This window comes from Ixodes scapularis, unplaced genomic scaffold, assembly GCF_016920785.2.
Source record: "Ixodes scapularis isolate PalLabHiFi unplaced genomic scaffold, ASM1692078v2 PGA_scaffold13__105_contigs__length_92229423, whole genome shotgun sequence".
Taxonomy (NCBI): Eukaryota; Metazoa; Arthropoda; class Arachnida; order Ixodida; family Ixodidae; genus Ixodes; species Ixodes scapularis.
Genome location: NW_024609839.1, coordinates 1,802,597 through 1,827,372, shown reverse-complemented (window position 1 = coordinate 1,827,372; position 24,776 = coordinate 1,802,597). Strand labels below are relative to the sequence as shown.

The 24,776-nt window shown below is 48.8% G+C and overlaps 1 protein-coding gene across 1 annotated transcript in view; it reads right to left on the bottom strand.

Annotated features, from left to right (window-relative positions):
- LOC8039922 (techylectin-5A) overlaps positions 1-24,776 on the bottom strand; it is an 80,670-nt gene that overhangs the window by 9,362 nt on the left and 46,532 nt on the right. The window contains 1 exon segment of the mRNA XM_040217293.1: positions 21,621-21,726. Coding sequence (XP_040073227.1) covers positions 21,621-21,726 — 106 coding nt within the window.

Sequence of the window (24,776 nt, the reverse complement as noted above, 5' to 3'; positions counted from 1 at the left end):
TCAAACTTTCTTGATGGTTCGTCAAACTTCTCTGATGGCCCATCAAACTTCGCTGATGGCCCACCAGGCTTTCTTGGTGGTTCACCAGACCTCCTTGATGGCTCTTGATGGTATATCAGACCCTCCAAATAGACCATCAAAGAAATTTTGATGGTCCATCACACTTCCTTGATGGCGTCTGATGGACCATTGAAAACGTCTTGGTTCGTCAGTTGCTCCAATGGCACCTGATGGTCCACCAGACTTCCCTGATGGACCATCCAGAGCGTTAGATGGTCTGTCGGGTGGTTCTCATTTGAACCCGTTCACATTTCTACCTTCTCGTTTTTACCTTCTCATTTCAACCCAGCGCAAAACAACTTTCGCGTTTCTCCCTTTCTCATTTAAACCGTTCTCAAAACAAACTTTCGGGTTTTGTCCCTTCTCAAAACGACTTTTCTCATTTTAACCTTTCTCATTTCAAATTTTCTCAAAACATACTTTCTGGTTTTGACCATTTTCAGAAAAACTTTTCTCATTTTAACGTCTCTCATTTCGAACTCAAATGAATCCAACATCATGATATCGCAGTCTTTCTGCGGTATTTATGGCGAATTCGGGTAATTAATTGCCTTCGAGCCCTTGCCTATGGCACCGGCGACCAAAAACGCGCAAGCGGTGCATCACGTCTCCATCCGAATGCAAAGCACAATGAACTGGCGTTTCTATTTGACTTGGTCGCGAGTGAGCTCTGCTAACTTCTTCAATCATTCTAGGGTACCATGAGCACGCTGCATACGCCAACAACATAAATTACGACTCTTTGAGATGTGTGTAAACAAAAGCGGCTTCACAAAGCTTTTCAAAATATTGGCATTACCACAGTCTGTACAGCTGACAGAATATTAAAATATAAAATCAATGAAAGGGAAGTTGTATAAATCACTGGTGTGCTGCTCGCACGCGCGTCAAATTTCAATGAACTTCGTTTGGATCTTCGATTAACTGTTGCCACGGAGGCTTGCCAGCGTCGCTTTCCATATTCTGTTTACTGTTAGTTCCCATGACTCCGATAACGATACCCGATACTCCGCTACCGCCTCCCTTGCGCATGCATAGTATCGTTATCGGGGCTATCGGGGGTATCGGAACGATCTACTAAAACTCTCTAGTACCTCTTTTGCAATCCTCAGTCTACTCATTGCACCCACCCTCCTTGAAATTGTAATGCATGTTCAAGTTTCAAGCTGCATCACTATGCATACATTTTTTTCAGCGGTGTAATACCTTGTTATTACAAAGTTGTAAAATAAAGTGATGTATGAGGAAGCCCGTGCCTCAGAGCAACCATACCTTGCTCAGGCTGGATAAATTTTTCCAAAAATGTTGACTTTCTTTAAAACATAAATTATCTTTATCTTCGTTGTTTTTGCTATCTTGTCTCAGAGCACAAAAGGGTGCCTGTTTCGATGGCTTCGTTTGTCACTGGAACCCACTATTTGCCGCCTCAGCGAGCATTGTTTTGTTTGCTTCCCTATCCCGATTCGGATGTGAAGGTACCGGATACAGTCTGGCACACAAGCTGTCCGACCTCTTGGAGCTCCGGAAAACTTCTCCTGGTAAATTGCCGGTACTCGCCTGAGAAGCGCAACCCGAAAAGCTTGCACCCGCCAGCCTTTGACCACGCGAACGCCCTTGCCGAAGATATGGGAAAACTTTTTTTCAGGGAAAATGACCATCCGAATTGGCCATTACAAGCAATAACACACGACTAGCACACAGATCCATCCGCTCCAAACGACGACATCTTAACGACATACAGCGACAGAAGAGAAATGAAGTACCGAATCTGCGCTAGCACTTTTGAAACCACGTCACCATGTGACCACGTACCTACGTCAAGAGACTCGGGGTGGCACGCAGGCATAAGAAAAATTGTTTCATGTGCTATGCAAGAGATGGTGCCGCTTTGCTTCATCTTCAACTTTCATCCTTCAACTGTTTTTCCTTCTTTCTATACCTTTCTACGGTGTTCAAATGACAACGGGTTCAAAGAGAAAGGGTCGAAACGCGAAAGGTTAAAACGCGAAGGGTGTTTTGCGAATGGGTTCAGACGAGAAGGGTTCAAATGAGAATCGGTTCAAATGAGAGGTGTATACATAAGAAAGGGTCGAAACGCGAAAGGGTAAAACGAGAAGGGCGTTTTGCGAATGGGTTCAAACGAGAAGGGTTCAAATAAGAATGGGTTGTTTCGAGATACACCCGGTCTGTAAGGTACTCCAATGGCAGCTAATGGTCCATCAAACCTCCCTGGTGGACCATCACAAGCGTTTGACGGTCCGCCAGAAGCTCATAACTGCACCTGATGGGTCGTCAGACCACCAGGCGATGGACCATCAAAAGTGCTTTGTACCATCAAATCGCATTTATTTTTTTATTGCATGTTGCCCCGCTGTGCCAAGAGGCATTATTTCAGGGGGAGGGGGGGGGGGGTGTAGGTGTGAGGATCCATTTGCACAAGAATTACGGACGTCAAATACAGAAACACACAAAAAAAAAACGAGTTCGCAAAAAAAATTGTGTTGCTTTGACAAAGTATGATCACTTCCACGATTTATATTCTGCGGCAGATGTTATATGTGACGACAATATTCCATCAGTCGTGGGCGCGCGTGGTTGCAGTGGTTCTGAGCGAGTCTGTATTCCTCTGAACTCGATTGCATGCATGCTTAAACCAATTGCATATATACTGTAAACGACTTAAGTTTCGCGAGAACCTAATTTTCGCGAATTTCGCAAATCGTCGGCAAATCGCGAAAAATAGGTCCCCCGAGCAATTCCGGTAAAATGTGAACACATTAAAATCTTTATTGAGATTCTACCGCGTCGCAAAAATTAGAACCCGCGAGTTATTACAGGACTTCAGATTTGACCTAAATCGCGAAGTATTTAGCCGGCGAAAAATACGTCGTTTACTAGTATATATATATATATATATATATATATATATATACAATAACAGAACATTTGTAAACCCGCTCACACCATCAGAATCAACTGTCGATTGTACGACAGGCCTACTTGATGGTGCCTGAGAGCCAATGAAATATTTCCTGATAGTGGCTGATGGACCATTAAAGGCTTCTGCTTGAAGGTTGGACCTTCAAAACGTTTCTTGCTGCGACTGACGGACCGTCGAAACGTTTTGATGTTGCCCGGGTGAGATCATCAGGATATCTCGAAAGACCATCAGAACGAAAAAAAAAGGCTGATGGCGCTTCTCATGTCATCTTTCGGTGCTGAAAATAATGTGACCCCATTCAGGAGGTTTCAGGAGTGGCCGAGAGAAGGTGCCAATGATCTCGCGTCGCTGCGCATCCGTAAATTACATTCGGTGTGTAACGCTGACAGCGGCGTAACTCGATAACAGGGTGTTGAATTTCTAATAATCCGCCTCAACAATTGTCCTGGGATACTCCAAAGGTAACGAAGACACCTTCTTATAAACTCAGGTACGTTTTTGCAACCACTGTTTTGTTTTAAATTAATTTATTGTGCGTTGGTGAAACAATTTGTTGATCTGCTTTTTATGTCAAGAAAATCATGTCTACAATCCAAGTGGCAGAGAATGCGCCAAAAAACGCACTTTGCTTGATAGGAAATTTATATACTAGGTGCACGTATACTATGAACTAAATATTTGCGAGAAAAAAAATTAACGTTTACGCAGCCGCGAATGCGGTAATACGAGGCCTACTGCAATCTCGGGCCGACGAGGCTTAGTGTATTGCACGCTGTCGCACGACGCCGTCATGCCCAGCATAGATGATGGGGACAGAGTGTAGATAGCCCCGCAACAGACACCGAGGAAGTTTCTGCGCATCGTGGAGTCTTGAAAGTAGTGAATAGATTAAACGCATTTTCTCTACAATTTTGTTTTTGCGGTTTGACAATTCAACGTTCAATCATTTCCAAATAGAAATATTAACATGCCGTAACCTAAATACAAACATTGTTTGCAGGTCTCTACGAGGATTTCGGAAGGTGCCCTAACGCTTCGGATGTTCCTTTTTGAAATAATAATTGGCACAAAATAAAGTTCACAATTGACTGTAATGGAATCTGTCTTCTGCCGGTACATATGTGTAATTAGAAATTCATACCGACCAACAGACGTTCGCACCATCAAACGATCACACCATCAATGTCCCAAGATACGACAGATCATCAAACCATCATGCCATCAAGCCATCAAGCCACCAAACCATCACACCATCAGGTTACGATCAGGTAATCAGAACAGCAATGTCCCAAAACACATGAGACAATCAGCCTGATGGACCATGAGGATTTTTCCTGGTGATTTTTTCGATAGACACGCTGCATTTTACAGCTTTCTTAAAAACAGCAGAACTTCGACGGGTTTTCAAGTTTTGGTTTGCAATCGGAGCGCTTCTGGGTACCTACGGCACCGCACCCCGTGGAGAAATAGTGCAACCAACATTTTGCTTCGCTGTCCTCGCTCAATGCAGCAGAGGCAGCTTGCACTATTTCTCCACAGGGCACGGTGCCGTCGGTGCCGAGGAGCGCTTCCATTGTAAACCGAAACTTAAAAACCCGTCGAAGTTGTATGGTTTTTCAGAAAGGTGTAAAATCTAGCACGTGCTTTCTATCGCACTCCAACTTTTTCATTTAGTATTTTCGATGATGCTCAGCAAGTTTCCAAATGAAACCGTGCCCTTAAACTCAATGCTTAAAAATCATTATGCGAAAATGATTAGCAACCTAATTATCCTGAACTTTATTAATTTTCCCAAATAGGCCCTTGGCTTAGAATCAAAACGACACAACCTTTTTTTTTTTTTTTGGTGCGATGCGTAGTTTTCGCAGTTCCGAATTCGTCCACATGCTTAAAACACCCTGTATACTACAATATATAATGTTCTCTCCATGGTATTAAAATGGAAAACCTCTTGTATGTACTACCATACGCTTTTCCTGATTTTTCCTCTAGGTAATGTAAATCTTAAAATTATCTGAAAATGCGCTCAAAACGGTGAAAACACCCATATTTTAAAAATTTATTAAGAATCTACACCCCTTTCAGGGGAAAATCTAAGGGTCTACGACCTTCATGACGTCTTCGTAATGAACCTCCGAAAGAATCAACACTCTCGTGCATTCCTGAAACTCAGGTTTGTGTAGCGAAATTCGCCCACTTAGTGACGAGCGGGTGACTCTACTTCAGGGTGAACGGAGTATAGCGTGATCGCTAGAGCGCTTCGCGTTCCGCCGCAAGAGGGCGAGCAAGGAGGTGGAGAAACGAGTCCGAACGCCCGCATGAGCGTTTATACCTCCCACTGCCATTCGCGCGACTACTAGTGACACGGCACAAGCGAGAAGTGACGTCCACACTGCAGGCAATTGGCGAGCCGCTTCCGAGAGTTGCCTAACGTCGGTCAACGGGGGACCGGCGGCTGCCTGGCATCGTCCCCCGCAGCGGATAAATTTCAAAAGCAAGCTACTCAAGACACCGAGGATGCCTGTGTTGCCAAGGCAAGATATCAAGATCGTCATGCGTCCCAGGGGAGGCCTGAACCTTGGAGAAATTTCTAGATTCGAGATCAGCCGAGCCATCGCCCCAGCTGCGAACATGAGTGGCGAGGAGGTAACGCAAACGTCATCTGCCCGGACAAACAGCAAAACATAGCCGTTTGTAGTACGTATAAACGAGAGAAAGCAAACCGCTACTCGGCAGTCAGAAACCTCACTATCAACGTATTGCACGCGACGTCAGCGCCTAGGAGCGCTCCCCACAGCACCGTTAAGGGCGTCATCAGGGGTGTTCCGTCGACCGACACTATTCTAGAAATTGAAGAATCTTAGTTCAAGACTATAATTCGACTACTGTGCAAGTCAACCATATCGGTAAGACAACGACGGTGATCATCGCATTCGGCGGCGACAAGGTCCCGAACCACAGATACGGCAACCTGTGGGTCGAGTGTTCGCTGAATCGCAAGCAGATCGATATGTGCTACCGGTGTGGTCCCCCCGGCCACCAAATGGTCGTTTGCCCAAATCCAGAAGACAGGATATGCCGTGGTTGTGGAATGAAGAATCACGAAGAAAGCCACGTTCTGCAGTAACCCCAATTGCAGCCTCTGCGGGGACAACCATTTCACCACAGACAAGAAGTGTAAAGCAAGGTTCAAGACGCCATACGTCGTTGGTAAACGGCGTTGGGAACGTGAGCAACGAGAAGAAGAGATGCAGCAGCAGCAGCCGAGGGTGCCAGCAGGCAGCAGATAACGTGGCAGGCGTCGGACGGGCGTCGCAGCCGCTCCCAGAGAAGGCGAGGGAGAAGCAAGAGCGCTACCAGGTCACCATCGGCAGCTGGGGCTCGCAGGCGCGAATCTCGTTAGAGGTCCGAGTCGAAGGCCCGGCGGAGCGACTGCGCCGAGAAGCAGGTGGGCCGGGCAGCGGGGTTTCCCGTCGCTCTCAAGAATAGCAATTTTCCTCCCGTTTGCTCCCCCTTTCCTTCCAGAGACAGAGTGTTGACACTGTTTGGAACTCAAGCAAAAGGTAGAGACGCAGAACAATCAAATCAAGAGCCAAAACAATCAAATGGAGGCAATGATGGAGTGTATCGAGGTACTCAGTAGACCAAAGAACAATGGTAATGACGTCAGTGTAGCTAAAAGGAACGTAGCCAAGAGAGACACCACCTCCGCCGTTCCGGCGGCGCCGAAGGCGATCACGCCACCGGCGCTGATCACGCCACTGGAGTTGACCCAGTTAGAGATGCAAGCTCCAACGACAGAAATGGCACTCGTTTCCTTGGAGGAAGAGAAAGCCGAGGCCGCCGTTCCTCCGACAATGGAGATGGTCATGAGCATGCTTACACAAATCTCCAAACAAGTTTCTCAATTGCCTGAGCCCGTGAACAGTCTAACAGTAAGAATGAAAAATGTGCAGACCAAATGCAGAGAACTCTCCGTTAGAGTCATGACGTTGCATGCGAAAATTAAGCATCTCAAGGTTGCCAAGATGAAGCCATCACGAGTTAATCTACAGGTCAGGCCGCGAGAAGTTGGTTCCGTGCGCAAATCTACTGCTCAGAAAGTAGAAAGTGACGAAGACTAAAGGAAAGCAGAAACAGACTGCGACGTTACTTCAATAGAACTGTAGGAGTGTTATAAACAAGATACAGAAGTTACAAATATACGTTGATAAGTTGGACCAGTAACCGGATATCATAGCGTTACAAACGACCAACGGCCGGGCGAAGCTCGCGGTATACATAACGTATACGGACCCTAGCGAAAAGGGTACTGCGATCTTGGTCCGCAGCAACGTGGCGGCCACACAGCACGTGACCACTCAGCGAGGCTGCGGACATACGCTCATGAAAATTCACAGCAGAAGAGTGGGGGGTGACAAGAACATTTTTGTCCTGAATGCGTATTGCCGACTGTCCAGCGGGGTCATTGACTTTGAAGGCACCATATTGAACTGCATTACAGCAGCAAGAATGAAACCGATCTTAGTGGTAGGAGATTTTAACGCGGCCTACACGGGGTGGGGTTACAAATATTCGTCCAAAAGAGGAAACCAAATGGTAAAAGCTGCAGAGGATCACGACATGGAGGTGGTTAACGAACCGGGCGTGCCGACCAGGACAGGCACCAGCACCGGTCAGAGACACCACTCCTTATCTAACGTTAGTTCGGGGGAACCTCGACGTTACTTGGCGTAACACGGGAGAGAATCTTGGCTCAGATCACGACATCATTTGTGTCACCCTCGAAGGATCGATATGAGGGCGAAACTGGGTCAAGCCACCATTACAGACACGGACCGGTTACGTAAACGCGCAGACTGTGAAAGCAAGGACGAGGACCAAGACACCAAGACGTATGAGGCATGGGCCAAGAAGCAACGCAAGTTTGTGAAGAAATTTACACAGAAGATTACTACGACTACGCGAGTTCCCTTCGTAGGCGGGAGGCTTAGCCACGTGTGGGCGGGCTGGCACGGTCTTACTCGAAGATGGAGGAGGCGAAGACATAGCAAGAAGCTTCGGAGATGTATACATGACCTTAACAAGCAGGCGGCCTAGCATGCGCAGCAGCTATGCAGGGAAAATTGGATGAAAATGTGTGAAGACCTGCAAGGCACACTGTCTTCAAAGAAGACTCCGAAACTGTTGCGGCACCTGATAGATCCGTTAAAAAATAACAGGGAAAGCGCTCGAGACTTCACAAGAACGATCAACAGTTAAGACGGGGACGGGAGAAGCTCATCCGTGAACTCACAAGTAGATACCTCACGACCGAGAAGAGAGGTAATCCGACTCTGGAGTACGAAGGGGATAGCAACGTCGAGATGGACGAAGCCTTCACCGAACTGCAGCTGGTTGCGGCCATCGATGAAAGTAATCAAGGCAGCGCACCAGGCATAATCGGTGTTACACACAAGATGCTTAAAAATATGAGTGCCGAAAGCCGAGCGGAACTGCTGAACCTCGCCAACGCGTCCTGGCAGAAGGGATCGTTACCAAAAGAGTGGAAGAAGCGGAGGTGCGTGTCATTCCCAAGCTGGGGAAACCACCCCACGTTGACAACTTGCACCCCATCTTCCTCACGTCGTGTGTGGGGGGGAGCTGGTCGAACGTATGGTTTTAAGAGACATTTTGACGTCACCGATAAGATGACATCGACCATGTACGGGTTCCGGAGGCACGTGGGCACGCAAGACGTCTTGGTGCAACTACACGAGCTGGTAATCAGGAAAGCAAAGACTCCTACGCCAAGAGCTATCCTGGCGATCGATCTCAGGGGGCCTTCGATAACGTTACACATGCAAGTATTCTCCGTAACCTGCGGCAAACGGGGTGTGGAAAGACATTCAAGTGTGCACAGGATTTCTTAAGCAATAGAACCGCAACGATCAAAATTGGAGAAAAGGAGTCGAAACCGATAGCCCTGGGAGAAAGAGGCACCCCGCAAGAGTCGGTTTTTTCGCCACTTTTCTTCAACCTGGCACTCCTCCCGCTCTCGGCCCTGCTTCAAGACATAGAGGGCATAGATCATGTTATCTACGCAAACGATATCAGTGTGTGGACGTCGAAGGCAGGGTCGGAGAGTTGGATGGAGGAGACCCTTCAGGGAGTGGCAAAGATCGTGCACGAGTTCGCTAAATCGTGCGGCCTCAGTTGCTCGGCACAGAAGTCGGAGTTACTCGTCATCAAGCCAAGAACAAAGAAAGGAGAACAAGAGAACGTCGGCATCACCATCGACGGGACAAGCATAACGCCAACCACGCAAGCACGTATCCTGTCCTGGGTGTCATCTTCCCGAACAGCGGCAAGGCGGGGGCGTCGATCGAAAAGATGAAGGTTTCTAAGGACCAAAATACGAACGTGATCAGAAGAGTCATGAACAGAAGTGTAGTGTTCCAAGAGTCAGACAAGAAGGAAGGCGGCGATAGGCCAGGATAGAGAAGGATAGATAATTTCTCTGGCTTCCTTTTTTCTACCTCAATAAAACAAAAAAGAGAAGAGGAGGATGAAGAGGTGGATAGAATAAAAGCGCCAGTTTTGATCTTGACGCGTGTTACGAACCGTTACACTTGGCGCATTCGACAAGATCACATGAAAGATATGGTGTTTTTTTTAATTTTGACGGTTGGCAAAGAAGGACAGCCAATACTGGAGAGCTACCAGCTAAACGGCGAGGAAACAGTTCCAATGGCCCGGGAAGCTAACAGCATAAAACTTATCTCCTTCATCGCCAGGAAAGCGAAGTTGTCGCCGAAAGAACTTCTAAAACGCAAGCTGAAACTAAACATCATAGTGCAGGAATTCTAGGAGTGGTTTCAGAAGCCAACCACTACTTCTGGTGAAGGGATTTCGGCCGGTGGAGTCTTGGCATCGGTTGTTGCTCAGCTGCTGCAGTTTCAAGTATCTCAAATACTACACCAGAGGCAGTTAATGACCACCATGTTAGAAGCTATGGGAGTGGAAGAACGTAGGCGGGAAAAGACAGTAAAGCCAGATATGTTTGTCGGCGAATCTTCAGCTGCTTCTACGTGGCTGAACTTCTACAAATATGCGTGTGAAAAAAACCGCTGGACAAAAAACAGCAGGCGGATCAAGAAATTAAGGCTCTTTCTCGCAGGGAATGCGAAAACGTGGTACGAATTTCATCTGGGTGCGATTCGGGGAATACGTGGAAGGAGAGCTTCACAATATCTTCTGACAAAATGCGGTTGAACGTGGGATAAGGCAATATTTTACAAACATCGAGAAGGCAGCCTACTAGATTACTTTTATGAGAAACAGCGACTGGTACAGCTCGCCGATTCTAATTTACCCGAAACATCGATCGTCGCACTGGTCATCCACGGGATGAGCAAAGAGGCACAAAAACAAGTGAGAGCGCACTCTCCAAAGACCATTGAGGACGTTCTGTATTCACTGAAGGTTGTGTTCGTGGACCACTCCATTCCCCACGGACAACAACGACCACTAACGAAGCTCAAAAGCGCGATCGTCAACACCCACAGCGGCCAAGAGCTTCCAGTAAACCGGGCAAGTAACAAGCCTTAAATGAACACAAGACCCAATTCAGTCAGCCACGAAGCACGTGCGAATGCATGCGCGTGCCATCGCATTGTGGAAGGGCCACAATGCGCGTGCTTCGATACATGCCACCGCATCGTAAACAGCGGTGCTAACGACCAGACGGAAATCTAATAAAAGAGGGAGCACAGTCCCTCCCGATGACGAAGAAAGCGACCGTCTACTTGGTTAAATACAACATCCTTTATGCCCCTGTTATCGTCAGTGGGAGACACGTGGATGCCTTAGTTGATACTGGAGCATCCATCAGCCTTGTCAACAAGAATATCGTGGGCCCAGAAAAGATATAAAGTCAGCTGCCCATCGAAGTTTACAGCTATGATGACAATGTTAAGCTAATGCAAAACTGGACGACGTTGGAAGTCGAGTTTAAGGGAAAGAAAATCCCGGTCAAGGCACTCGCCGCAGAAGACGTCGAGCTCGTGTTCGTTTTATCACGACTCGACATGAAGCGCTTCCAAATGAACATAGCCTGGAAGGACGAAGTAACGCTAGACAAGGATGCGTATAGCCCACCTGCTGCTCCAGGTCAAATGGTCAGAACTGTGAAGAGGTCTAATGACGTACCAACATCATTCCCAGATTCGATATGTGTAGAATCATATCCACCAGCAACATCGGTTATTGAGGTTCCAATCATACTGCGCGACACTCCTGCAGTGCGGAAAAAACCCTACAGCATGTCCCACGAAAAGAAATTATGGCTTAAGCGGGAAGTGTAGAGAATGCTAGATGCCAGGGTCATCAGACCCTTGACGTCAACGTTGTCATCCTCAATCACCATAGCCCCTAAATAAGATGGCACATTTCGTCTCTGCACAGATTATCACTAAATCAATTCCCAGACAGGACGTGCTCCTGGGCTGTTGGCAGGTCTCTCTACAGGAACACTTCAAGTCCTTTATTGCCTTTGTAACACCAATCGACGTGTACGAACATAACTGACTACCATTTGGGTGGAAGAACTCTGGAGCCAGGTTTCAGAAGATGATACTGTCCCGAATGACAAGTGATGAGGCGGCGAATAACTGAGTAAACTGAATGTTTAATGGGGCGAACTTGTGCCCAAAAATAAAAGGAAAAACAAAGATAACACCAGAGCGTCGCGGGCGTCGAAGGCGGCGAAGCAGTAAGATCGAACGCAGAGGCGAAGCTAATTGAGGTTCGCCACGCGGAGCCCCTTATGTACACACGTGGGGTTCTGGAAGATTCGGCATAGAAGGTTCTGCGTGTAGAACATTCTGACCTCGAACAAGCAGCACGGTTCTCGAATTTACCAGAACTTTACGTCAGCGTCAACAAAAATGCGTCCCCGCGACCAGGACTCTAGCTTTCTGCGTGGAAGGCACGATCGATAACCGTTAGGCCACGAGCGCACTGCCTGCTTGGTCAGCTGCGCTCGCGGCATCACTCCCCACTTCAATAAAGTGCATCGCCCCGATGCAACACAAAACAAAACAGCAAATAAAAAGAAAATTAGACTAAATAATCATTTGGAACACATAAGGTCCACAGTCCTATCGAGCGTAGTACGGCTACATTCAGGCCGTGGTGGACGGCGTGATGATGTTCTTTTTCCGTCGGGCATCACCTCGTAGCTCAGATCTCCAAGTCGACGAAGTACCTTGTAGGGTCCGAAATACCGTTTCAGGAGTTTCTCGCTGAGGCCACGGCGACGAATGGGGACCCTGTCCGCGGGCTGGAAGTGGACGTCCCGACGACGAAGGGTGTAGCGGCCAAAGTCGACGCATTGTTGAGTTTCAATCCGGAGTCAGGCGAGCTGACGGACTTCTGCCCGTTGGGCAACCATCTGGGCGTCGTCGCTTCCGTCGACAGCCGGTTCTTGGAGTAACATCACGTCCAGCATTGTCGTTACTTTGCAGCCATGAACCAGTTGAAAGGGTGTCACCCCATGGTCTCTTGCACGGCCGTTTTGTAGGCAAACGTGACGTACGGCAACACTTCGTCCCATGTCTTGTGCTCGACGTCGACGTAGATGGAGGTCATATCGGCGATGGTCTTGTTGAGTCTCCCCGTCAGCCCGTTGGTCTGCGGGTGGTACGCCGGCTGTAAACAAGGTGTCCGGACGTTGGGTCGTCGGGGCAGGCGTCGAAGATCTCCTCTTGAAGGTCGGTCGGAATTACCAGCAGCCAGGACAAGTTGTTGTCCCTGAAGTTCTCCTTGTAGAGTACACCTTGTCACATCACGAAGTTCGACAGGGCTCGTGAGAAAACACGTGGCATGGTACTCCCGCGCCCTTCCAGGTGCTCTATTAGTGCGCGCAGCTCAGGATCGTCTCGTTGACGGCGTGCCATGTCGTCAATGTTCACTGCGCCAAGGAAGCACTCGTCTTCATTGTCGTCGCTGCTGCCGGAAGGTGTTTCGACGGGCGCTTGAGACAGGCAGTCGGTGTCGCTGTGCTTGTGGCCGGACTTGTAGACCACAGTCATGTTGAACTCTTTTAGCCGGAGACTCCATCTAGTGAGGCGTCCTGACGGGTTCTTGAGGCTGACAAGCCAGCAGAGCGAATGGTGGTCCATGACTACGCGGAACGGGCTCTCGTACAAGTACGGACGAAACTTCGTGATTGCCCAGATGACCGCAAGGCGTTCTTTCTCAGTCGTGGAGCAATTTTTTTCCGCCGTGGATAGTGTCCGACTTGCATAGGCGATTACTCGCTCGGTGCCTTCTTGTAGTTGAACCAGTACCACGCAGAGTCTTGCGTTACTTGCGTCCGTGTGGATCTCGGTTTCCGCATCCTGATCAAAATGTCCAAGAACACAAGGAGTCTGGAGTCGTCGCTTCAGCTCGTCGAATGCCTGCTGCTGCTCCTCAATCCATTCGTACTTCTCCGCGTCCTTCGTAAGGTTTGTGAGCGGTGCAGAAATCCTAGCGAAATCGCGAACGAAGCGCCGATAGTAGGCACATAGTCCAAGGAACCTGAGTACGGCCTTCTTGTCTGTCGGCGCTGGAAATGCTGCGACAGCGCGAGTCTTTTCTGGGTCCGGGCAAACGCCTTCGTTACTAACCACGTAACCTAGGAACTTCAGTTCGTCATAAGCGAAGCGACACTTCGACGGTTGGAGAGTGAGTCCGGCGGTTCGTATTGCTTAGAGAACAGCTCGGAGACGTCGCAAGTGCTCGTCAAAGTTGCCGGAAAACACTACGACGTCCTTGAGGTACACGGGACAGCTCTACCACTTCAGTCCTGCCAATACGGTGTCCATGACATGCTGGAAAGTTGCTGGCGCCGTGCATAGGCCGAAAGGCATCACATTGAACTCGTACAGGCCATCCGTCGTGACGAAACCTGTCTTCTCTCGGTCGCGTACATCGACTTCAATTTGCCAGAAGCCACTCTTCACAACCATCGATGAAAAGTATTGAGAGTGGCGCAGCCGGTCTAACGTGTCGTCGACGCGGGGGAGTGGATATACATCTTTTTTCATTACCGTGTTCAGCTGCCGGTAGTACACACAGAACCTAAGCGTTCCCTCCTTCGTTTTAACCAGTACGACTGGAGAGGCCCACGGACTGCTTGAAGGCTGGATTATGTCGTCGTTCAGCATCTCTTGAGCTTGCTCCTGGATTACCTTCTTTTGTTTTACGGAGACTCTGTACGGCGATCGATGCACAGGGCGCGCGTCGTCCTAGGTAATGATGCGGTGCTTCGCAACGGCGATTTGGCGTACCTTCGGCGACGACGCAAAGCAGTCGGTGTACTCGGCGAGGAGGTCGATCAGCTGCCGTCTTTTCGGGCCCGGAAGCTTAGGGTCAATGTCGAGCTGCGCTGGCGACGTACTGTCTTGCTGAGGTGACGAGGATTCTTCAGTAATCCCAGCGATTTGGGCGGAGCTCCGGAGTTCCTCGACGTGACCCACGGCTGCACCTTTCGTGATATGTTGCGTTTCATTTCGGAAGTTCGTCACGAGGACTACAGTGCGGCCATCCCGAAGTTCAGGTACTCCTCTCGCAGCGCCTATTCCTCTTCCCAGGACCAATTGAAGGTTTCCGTCCAGAAGAATGTCGCCGCGGATAACTGCATCAGTCACGACGGTTACGACGACACTTGATCGCGGCGGCAGGGTAACGTTGTCGGCAGCGACTCGGGCGGCAGCTGACGCTGTTTGGGGTGTCCCTGAAGGTGGAACAGGTGTACGCAGCGTCAATCTGTTTTTACCAAGGTCGATAAGAGCGCCGTATTCGCACAAAAATCCATGCCGAGGATGACGTCTCTGGCAGAGTCTTATAGAATGGCGAATTTCAGAGGACACGTCTCGCCGTGAATATCGGCGGGAGCAGTGCATCTTCCGACTGGCGTGATGAGATGTCCCCCGGCGGTCCGTATCCGTGGGCCATCCCACGGCGTCGTCACTTTCCGAAGGCGTTGGGAGAGCCTCCCACTCAGAACGGAGTAGTCTGCTCAGTGTCGACGAGAGCCGACGCGTCGTGGCCGTCGATAACGACATGTAGATTATTCTTACAAACTTGAAAGTATAAAACAGAGAGGACGAGGACGGGAACAGGACATCTTTCTTTCATTTGAAAGATGTCCTGTTCCCGTCCTCGTCCTCTCTGTTTTATACTTTCAAGTTTGTATCTATTAACCAACACGCTCGTTTTCAACTGTAACAGATTATTCTTCACCGTTGCAGGAGCGTCGTTTCGGTCTCTGGTAATGTTTGAGTGGGGGCCCTCCGATGTTTGTGGTGGATCTTGGCGTCGGTCGTCTTCGGCAACTCCACCTCCAGGGGTTGCCGCGCCTAGTTTCCCCGGCGAGGAACGAGGGGCGACGGGGTTTCACGTCGGGGTCGGTGCGTCGGCGAAGCTGTACGTCGTGGCGATGGCGACCGGGAGGCGCGGCGAGCTGCAGGCGGGGGAGACTGAAGTCGTCGGAGGTATTCTTCGATCTCCTGCGGTCGTTCACCGTAGCGTGGACGTGGATCGGTCGGATGGAAGCCACGCAGCCCTATTTGCCGGTAGGGGCAGCGGAGGTAGATATGGTCGGCTTACCCGCAGTGGTGGCACATAGGGCGTCGATCGGCCATCCTCCACACGTCGATTTTTCTCGGCGATAGTTGTTCCGGGCGGACATGCCGGACTTCTCCTTTCCGGCGACGAGGATGCAACGGCATCGCTGTGTCTCGCTGTGGTGGCGCCGTGGCTTGGCGGTTAGCTTGGGGGGGGGGGGGGGGGGGGGGTTGTCGGGCCATGGTGGCGTAGCTCAATGTCGGTTCCTCTGGCGTCGTCGTGTTGATCAGGACTTCAGGTTGGAAAGCTCTGTAAACCTCCTCTCGAACAACCTCAGTGAGCGACCGTGAGGATGGGCGATCCGCGGTGTGGAGCATCTTGCGTATTTCTTCACAGACAATGTCGCGGACGATTTTCCGAAGGCCGTCGACACCGGTGGTATTCAGGTCCAGTCGGCAAGATGCGGCGGTTGGAGGAGCAGGCACGCCGGCGAGTCGATGGTAATAGCTTGCTCGGGCCGACAGCGCGCGCTCGGTCTTAGTGGCTTCAGCCACAAAACCGTGGACTTGTTGTCGGGGGATTGTGGACAAGGCTCCCAAAAATTTCAGCCTTCACGCCACGCATGTGGACGCGAAGCTTCTTCTCCTCGGCTGCCTCCGGATCGGCTCGGGCGCATAGGCGCATGACATCCTCTACGAAGCTGGTCACGCTTTCGTTGGGGCCCTGCACTCTTGTTTGGAGAAGGTCCTCCGCTTGCTGCCGACGGTAAACTCAGTCGTCCATCCGTTGTGGCGGGATACACGCTGAATTTGTCAGCCAGTCTTAAATGTCCTCGTGCACGTCTCCGTGAAAAGGCGTTGGAGTTCTGGGTGTGACCGGCAGGTATGCGACGGCAGAAGCGGCCGGGGTCGGCGCCTGGTTGGCCATCGTCGTCTTCTTCGGCTTGGTCGTGGGTGACAGAAGTCCGTGTTCCAGGTGTAGACCTTGGATGCGGCGATTTGATCGGGTCTTGATCTGGTCTTCGTCGGGCTTTCCGAAACTGGGGTTCGGACTTGTACTGCGGGGACTTGGGGGGGGGGGGGGGGAGGGGAGGGGGGGTGCGCTGCACGGACATGCGGTACCCCGCACCTCTACCACAATGTCACGAATGACAAGTGATGAGGCGGCGAATGACTGAGTAAACTGAACGTTTAATGGGGCGAACTTGTGCCCACAAATAAAAGGAAAAAGAATGATAACAACAGAGCATCGCGGGTGTCGAAGGCGGCGAAGCAGCAAGATCGAACGCTGAGGCGAAACTAACTGCGGCTCGCCACGCGGAGCCCCTTATGTACACGCGTGGGGTTCTGGAAGATTCGGCGTAGAAGGTTCTGTTTGTAGAACATTCTGACAGCGCCAGCGTGTGTAGAAGAGAATTCAAGGAAGATGGTGCATTGACGTTCGTCCAGGCCTTCGTGAAGTCGCGCATCGTTTAAGCGGCGCCGTACCTCAAGTTACTCAAGAAATACAGGGTGCAGTTGAACGTTATTATACGCAAGGCAACCAAGATGGCGCTGAGCATGCCGAAGCATTCGTCGACCGACAAGCTTCTCGGCATGGCCAAGCACAACGTCGTTGAAGAGTTAAAAGAAGCTGATCTGTCTAATCAAAGAGTTCGGCTCAGTCATACTTTGGCAAGACGTCGCGTTCTTGCCAAGTTTGGCTGGCAAGAGCCAGATCGGAAGGAAACGGGGCCGTTACCCAGGCTATGGGAGCGTAAAATCGACTCTAAGCCGCTGCCTCGAAACATGAGGCAGGGTCGTAACGACGGCCGCAGAGCGGCTCGTATAGCGGCCTTGACGGAGACTTTAGATCAAATAGAAGAAGAGGAAGAGGGGGTCACTTTCTACACATACGCTTCGTTACCCAAGCTTTCATCGAAAGCACGCCGGCAGTTACGACGGGGGATGTGCTTGTGACCTGCACCTCCATCAAGACGTCTTTTCCGAAATCGGCAGAAGAGGTCGCAATAGCTCTAGCACTCGCGCAGCCCAAAGTGGGAAGAATTGTCACTGACTCGCAAAAGGCATATAACAGCTAAAGAAAGGGGTGGGTGTCTCTTGCGGCAATACATTCTCAAAATAAACGCGACGTACAGAGCGTGACACTGTTGGCGCGAAGAAGCGATCGCCAGTTTTTTGTGTTTTTCTCTTAGAACGGAAAGGCTGCCATCAAAGATATTATTGTTATAGAAAGACCTCGTCTAGGGCTCTATTATAAAAGGTAAAAGTATGAGTCCACTAATTCTTTTTCTGGACAAATTGCGAAAAAGCGCCGATGTCGTGTTTGCGCTAACAGTGTCGCGATGTGTACCAAAAAGGAACGTGGAGTTGATAAGGACTCCGGCTCAATCTGTGCTGGAGGGCAACGAACTTGCCCACCAGTTTGCCCGAGAGATGAAACACCGGGTAGAGGAAGGTGAGCCACGGTCCGTAATTGATGATAGCGACATTGCGAACCATTACAGGATGGAAAGGCGAGGTTACCCCGATCCTCACAAATCGCTTAGCAGAGAACAGCAAGCGATTTATAGGCAGGTACAGACAGAATCTTTCCCGCACCCTTACCTTCAAAACAAGATGTACCCGGAAAGGTACGAGAAGGAATGTAATTTCTGGAGGACTCAGTTAGGCACACTCCAACACGTCATTGGAGCATGAGATTTTGTCAAGCCACCCCCCCCCCCCCCCTCCCCACACAACTTACCGCCCCCACCACCCCACCCACTCCCTCATCCTCCCTTACCGTGCGATAGGATACCTTGCTAACCAGCCCCGCACTTGAAGACCAGCTCGTCCTGATCTCCAGGGGCCAGACGGCTAGGGAAGCATATGGGTCCCGTGAAGAGAGAACCACTTCCATCGACGGCGTTTAAGAAGACGTCGTAATTAGCTCGGTCCAATAAAGATGTTTCTCTCTCTTTCTCTCCAAGAGTTGCTTCTCGGGAGCTCTCGGGAGCCGCCGTCACTGCCGTCCTCCCCACCATAGCTCGCCTAATCGCAACTTTCACGACCTATAGGGGTGCGCACTGGCGCCTGTAAAAATGGCCGCCATTTGGCTGATCGTCGTAGAACAGTAGTACGAGGGTGTGTCAGCGACGCCTAAGTAATTCTAGTTTTGCAATATACGAGCAGAATTAGAGCTTATTTTATTTCTTTTATGCCAGGATAGGTGTAGGCAAGCACCTTTATTGTGAAGCCAAACATCCAGGAGCTAGGGAGCGCGATTCTCACACCGCGGTGCCACCATCGCTGAAAGTTGCGAATAATCTCTTTCATACTTAGGGTAATACGCTGTCAAAGCTGTTGACGGGAGCATCAGACTTGGTCCTTTTGATCGCTTGCACGTGTTCTCGCGCAACCGAACAGATGAAGCCACGCGCTTGTAAAAAAAAAAATATCTTATAGATTAACACGCGGCCCTGACGTGACGCAGCTGCGGTGGCACTGTCGACGGCACTGGGCATGCGCAGATGCTTCCCTTTACGCGAATTTCGTTTCTGGGCATGCGCAGTGCCCACACCTTGTGTGGGCAAACGCGGGCTTGTTCGTAAACAGCGTGTCGGTCTATACATAGACGCTTCTTGTTTCCTGTCGTTCTCAGTCACGTGGGTTCCGTGTCTGGTATACGGGACAAAAAAGTAATAAAACATTTCAACCTGGAATATGCAAGAAAACATAGGTGAGGCAAAAAAATGTGTGACGATCACGCATTTTTCGTGCGCATCTTCCAGGGGCGTGGAGAGGCGAAAACGATGTTTTACCGCATGCCAGAAGTGACGACATTCAAAATGGCTGCTCCCTTGTGGAAAATGTGTATATTCCTACTAAGGGATCTTGTATAAATTTCATATGGTGTTATTAGATACGGCGTCTTGTGTAGGTATATGGGGCCCATACCCACTTACAGGATTCTGTGTATGTATACCCCAGGGGCGGATTTATGGGTCAGGCCTGGGAGGGGCTTTGGCCACTCGGCGGGCGGGGGGGGGGGGGGGGGGGGGGGGTGAGATATTCAATCAATTCAATTTTATCTTCTAACGCAGTGCTGTGGGTCCCCGGGCAAAAAAGCTGTCGTTGACAGATTGAGAGTGCCGGGGGTCCCATAGAGACAGCAACGTTTTGTGAAAAAGTAAAACAGTTAGGACGCGTTACGGCCGAAACGTCGCCCCGATATAATGTGTTGACCCAATATTTGCTATGGCGCCAAAAACTAAACTTTTGGCTGGTGTTTATCAATGATTTTACTTTAAAAAAATTTGACTTTGGGGATTTAAGGAGAGGGGGGGGGGGCGGGCTCCCCTACCTCCCTCCTTTAACTCTGCCCTTGCCATACGAAGACACAGGAGCCTGCATAGGTATACAGGGTCCATACACACAAAAGGGATCCTGATAGGACGTCATCCCCACCAGCGGAAATGACGTCCGTTGTTGATTTAAGTGTCGCATTAGTTGTGGCTGCTGATGTTGCGGTTGGCGGTGTAAGGCGTCCGCCGTCACTGTTGCCAAATCCTTGAAAAGGATCGCCCGCCACAGCGGTCATAACCCGCTCTATACTCAGAAATATTTTTAGTGCCCGATTCCCATTCAAAACGAAGTGAATTGGAGCACTATATGCATAACAGTGAAAAGATGCTAGGGCTTATTTTGTAGAGACTAGGATTGTGCCTCTAATGACTGTTATGTGAACTATGATTCATTACCTGTTTGACTTCTCGTATGAAACTATGCAGGATTTAGCTGCACATTTCGGATTACTATTTGCAAGTGCATACGAAGTACTTCCTGTATGCCTTCCCACACAAAAGTATACGGGAAATGCCTTTTCGTAAGACTTTCTGTATGAATTTAGATAGAATTTTCCAATGCGGTCGGGTTCGTGTTTCGCTGCTTTAGCATATTTGTTGTCGCACAGCTCCTTGTGCGTAATTTTCGGCCAAGAGAAAGATTAGTGATATCGGCCTTCGTCTTTCGGAAGCGTACAATGAAAGAACAATCGCTGCATTGGGGCTCACTCACTCGAGTTTTAGGGGCGAAGCTCCTTACGGGCTAGCCATGTTCGTATGTCCGTCCGATGTCCGGCGTCGGGGGCTCGTGCTCCTGCTCGTGAACTTACGCGCTCACGTGCTCACGAGCACGTGAGCACGTGCTCCCGTGCTCGTGTACGACAAAAAAAAAACCACCGCATCTCCACGTGGTGGATGATGTTGATTGGGGCGAAGCTCTGGTGGTGCTTGTCTGCATATACGCTGAGCCGCAGCATGCCGAGCCTTTCGTTCGTTTTCATCCATGTCAGAAAGAGAATGTGTGGTATGGAAAGGGGTTATTTACGCATTTGAGCATTTGACCGCAGCGTGACATGGATGAAAACGAACGAAAGGCTCGGCAAGCTGCGGCTCAGCATCTACGCAGACACGCACCACCAAAGCTTCGCCCCAATCAACATCATTCACCACGTAGAGATGCGTTTTTTTTTTTTGTTTTTTTTTTTTTTGCGGTACAATATACGTACTTGTGAAGTCATAAGCCACGGTTTGGCTATGAGATTGAGTTTATTTTGGGGGGGCTCCTTCAAACATGGATGCTGCTTGTTATAGAGAAATGAGTACTATTAAATAGCGCTGATCAGAGCTACCACAGAAACCTCTGTGGCTCTTTATTCATGCTCCTTACAGCGACCAAACGTTAGTTATAGCAAATCTAGTTACGTTGCCGCGAAATGACAGGCATGTTTGTTGCAACTGCCGCAGAAGTGCCGGATGTTCGAGGCGCTGCTGACTAGCTCAGGGACCAAGTGACTCTGCCTCCGGTCCGAAAAAACTGGTCCGGAAGCGACTACCCCGAACTAGTCATTCCTGTGATAAAAAGCTGTCGCGCTACCTTTGCAATTTCTAAGGTCGCCATTTCAAAGCAGTTGTTTTGTGCTGCAGGTTTGGGTTGCCTTTTCTGAGATGCTAATACAGAAGGAGTTATACATTTTTACTTGCCTATCCACGAAGCTCCCTCCTGTGTTATAAATCCACTCTCGTAATGTTTGATGTCTTTCTCGAAGTAGTTGTTCTGGGCTTCATATCTGGACCGACGTTGAATCACCTGGAAGTCGATAGATGAGTCAGCGCGAAGGGAATCAGAATGTGGCAATGGTGAGGGTGCAGGCTAGCTGGTGTAAATTGAGCATAGTTGTAAACCCGAGACTGGGGATACGGACCAGGGACAAGCACACAACGACGCGGACGAAGTCTCAAACGCAGCTACAAACTTTATTTCATAGTACAAACATACATGTCACTCGCCACCCTTTGTCCCCCTGTTTTTCCCTTCCTTTTCCCAAAACCCCTTACCCCTTCCCTCTTCCTTTTCCCAGGCCCCCGTACATTCCGGTCAAAAATAAGCTCAGACGTCGCCAACTCGAATTTGCCGACAAATCTTGTGTTAACGCTCATACACAGCGACATCCCGAGGTCACTCCGGTGCTCCCAAACCAGTCACAAAGCCGCCGACAAATCTCTTGTCAACACACACGCACCGCGACACCCCGATGTCATCCCGGTTCCCTCAAACCAGTCAGCCGCAAAATAGTTTCGGCGTCTGAACTTAAGTGGACGGATGTTTGACTGATGCATTCGGCAGACGTCTTTATCCTAATGGTCTCTCTCATTGATCTTTTCATGTCGTTGTTATCGATGCGAAGAGCATACGAGAACCTTATGAGAGTACATAAAAGCAATATAAGATAATATAAGAAGTTATACCAAACTGATAAGAAGTTACTTTTAACTTCTCAGATAATATTCTATTTTCCTTATATGATCTTATAAAGTTATTTTATGCTTTTATATGATCTTATTTGATCCTATGCGTTTAATTGACAGAGAAATGTTTATTCATATCAGATTAATTTACTAGGGTATATATGACTTTCTGGCAGCAGCATTTTATGAAAAATACTATATTCCCCTTTGTGGCTATTCGTACAATATGCGAGCACTTTGTTTTAATTTTATAGATAGGGAAAGTATAACATGCCATAAGCACAAAACGCTCATAGGCAAGACTGCGGGATATTCATCTTATTCTTGAAGAATATAAAAGTTTTAAAATAAGCATGTCCTTCTTGTTGCACGCTGCGAGTCACTTATAACATCCTCTGGACTAATATTACGGCGGCATATTATGGTGATTGCAAGTTCAAGTATTTGCAAAGATGGTTCATATAACCTAATGCAAAAAAAAAATGTCGGGCATAGCATTAAAAAGTATACGTTCTAGGGTTCTAATTAGTATTGACTACTACCGTATGTTTGCCGTCTATAATACTTACAGGGAATATAGCTATGTCTCCACTTTTTCGGTTGAAGTCAATTTTGAAAATATTTTGTTAAAGATAGAATATTTCAGAATCTGTGGATTTCTTACCCGAATTGAACTTATTTATCACGTTTCGATTCGGCATAAGTTCTTTCTAAAATAATCTGGGAAGTTTGCCATATTGTTATAGGGTACTCACTTGGTGGGCTAAACCGGTCTATTAGAAGTCCATATTCGCTTAATTTCAGTTGTATTTAGATTGTTTGATATAATAAACATTTAAATTTTCAACAAAGTAATATAGGCATATCTTTTGAAGTAAAAAATAAGCAATGCCTTTTTGAAGAGGGGCAGAGGTCTGGTAAATCATGAGTTACGATAATTATGAGACTTGGGTCTAATAATTGCGGGAGTTATTTCACTCCTAGTGAAGGAACTGGTAAATATTTTAGTAGATGAGCTCTCCTTTGTATCAAAAATAACACAAATTGTAGCCGTCTTCCGAACTTTTACACCGCCTTGCCTGTCACCTGCGCAGTGTAGTGCAGAAGGAGAACGTAGAGTTTCCGGTTATGTTCCCGAACACGCCTTCGTTCTGCGGCAATTTGAAAAACACGAAAGAATAAGACATGTAGAGACAGAGCCAGTGCTGAAAACCTTAGGGATTTGCCCTATATCTAGGGAGTTTCATTATATTCTGAAGACAAAGAGAAATTTGTTCAAATCTAGGGATTGACTTTAATTGGGTTTCAGTGGGTTGTAGAGACACGTTCCTTCCCTTTTTCCTCGTGCCGGCCGAGTGCAGAGGGAAAAAGGCTTCTTTGTATGTTATAGGGACCAGAGGTAATCTCCAGTGGGAACAAGAGCGATTTTAGGGGACCACCCAAGGCCAAAGTAACACAGTTTAATTATGTAAAAAGGTTTTAACGAAGCAAATTTAACCCTTAAATGGCCACCCAACTACATAATTCTATTCTTAAGGTACTCCATAACGATAATCTCAGCATTCAAGCAAATTAACACATTTTCTGAACATCTTGGGAAAACCAGGGAATTGTATGATAAAATTTTGGGAAGAAACGACCGTGGTGGTTGGCAGAACCTTGCCTCAGGCAGGGTGTACTCATAGTCTCCGTTACCGCTCATTCACACTGGAAGCTGATCGGCGCTCGCAAAGCAGTTGCGAACGCGGTTGCATAAAGATCCAGTACAATTGCACGCGCACTTGATGCCATCGAGTGCGCGTGCAATTGCACTGGATCTTTATTCACCACATTCGGTGGGAGTTGATACCACGAGGGCGCCACAGTATTTGGTGCCCCAGTAGACTTCCGGTAGTGTATTTATTTATTATTCAGCAACGCACAGCGGTTGGATAAAAAAAGTTTCCTTCAGAGAAAATTTTGTAGTATGTTTGTAAGAACATTAGTGCATTGTACAAAGTAGTGCAAATAACAAAAGGAGGAGAGACAAATGCAAAAGAAGTGGAAAACCGGAAGCGCGCAGGGGTTCGCCGATAGGGGGTGGTAGTGAGCTTGTTTGCAAACAAACATCGGTGAATACAACCGCGTTCGCAACTGCTTTGCGAGCGCGGATTGACTTCCAGTGCAAATGAGCGGTTATACTCACAATCCCCGGCAGTTCGACGACTGAGCCAAAGAGTGCCCAGTCGCAGATTTAGAGCGCGAGGATCTGGTAGCACAGAGCATCAGAGTCATTTCTTGGGAAATCTGGACGTCAGCGCACAGCTTTTGCAGCGGCGAGGACCCGAAACATACTTGTTTGCTGTGGAGAAGTGTGTGTTCGGCGTCGCGCAGCAGCGGGCGCCAGTTACG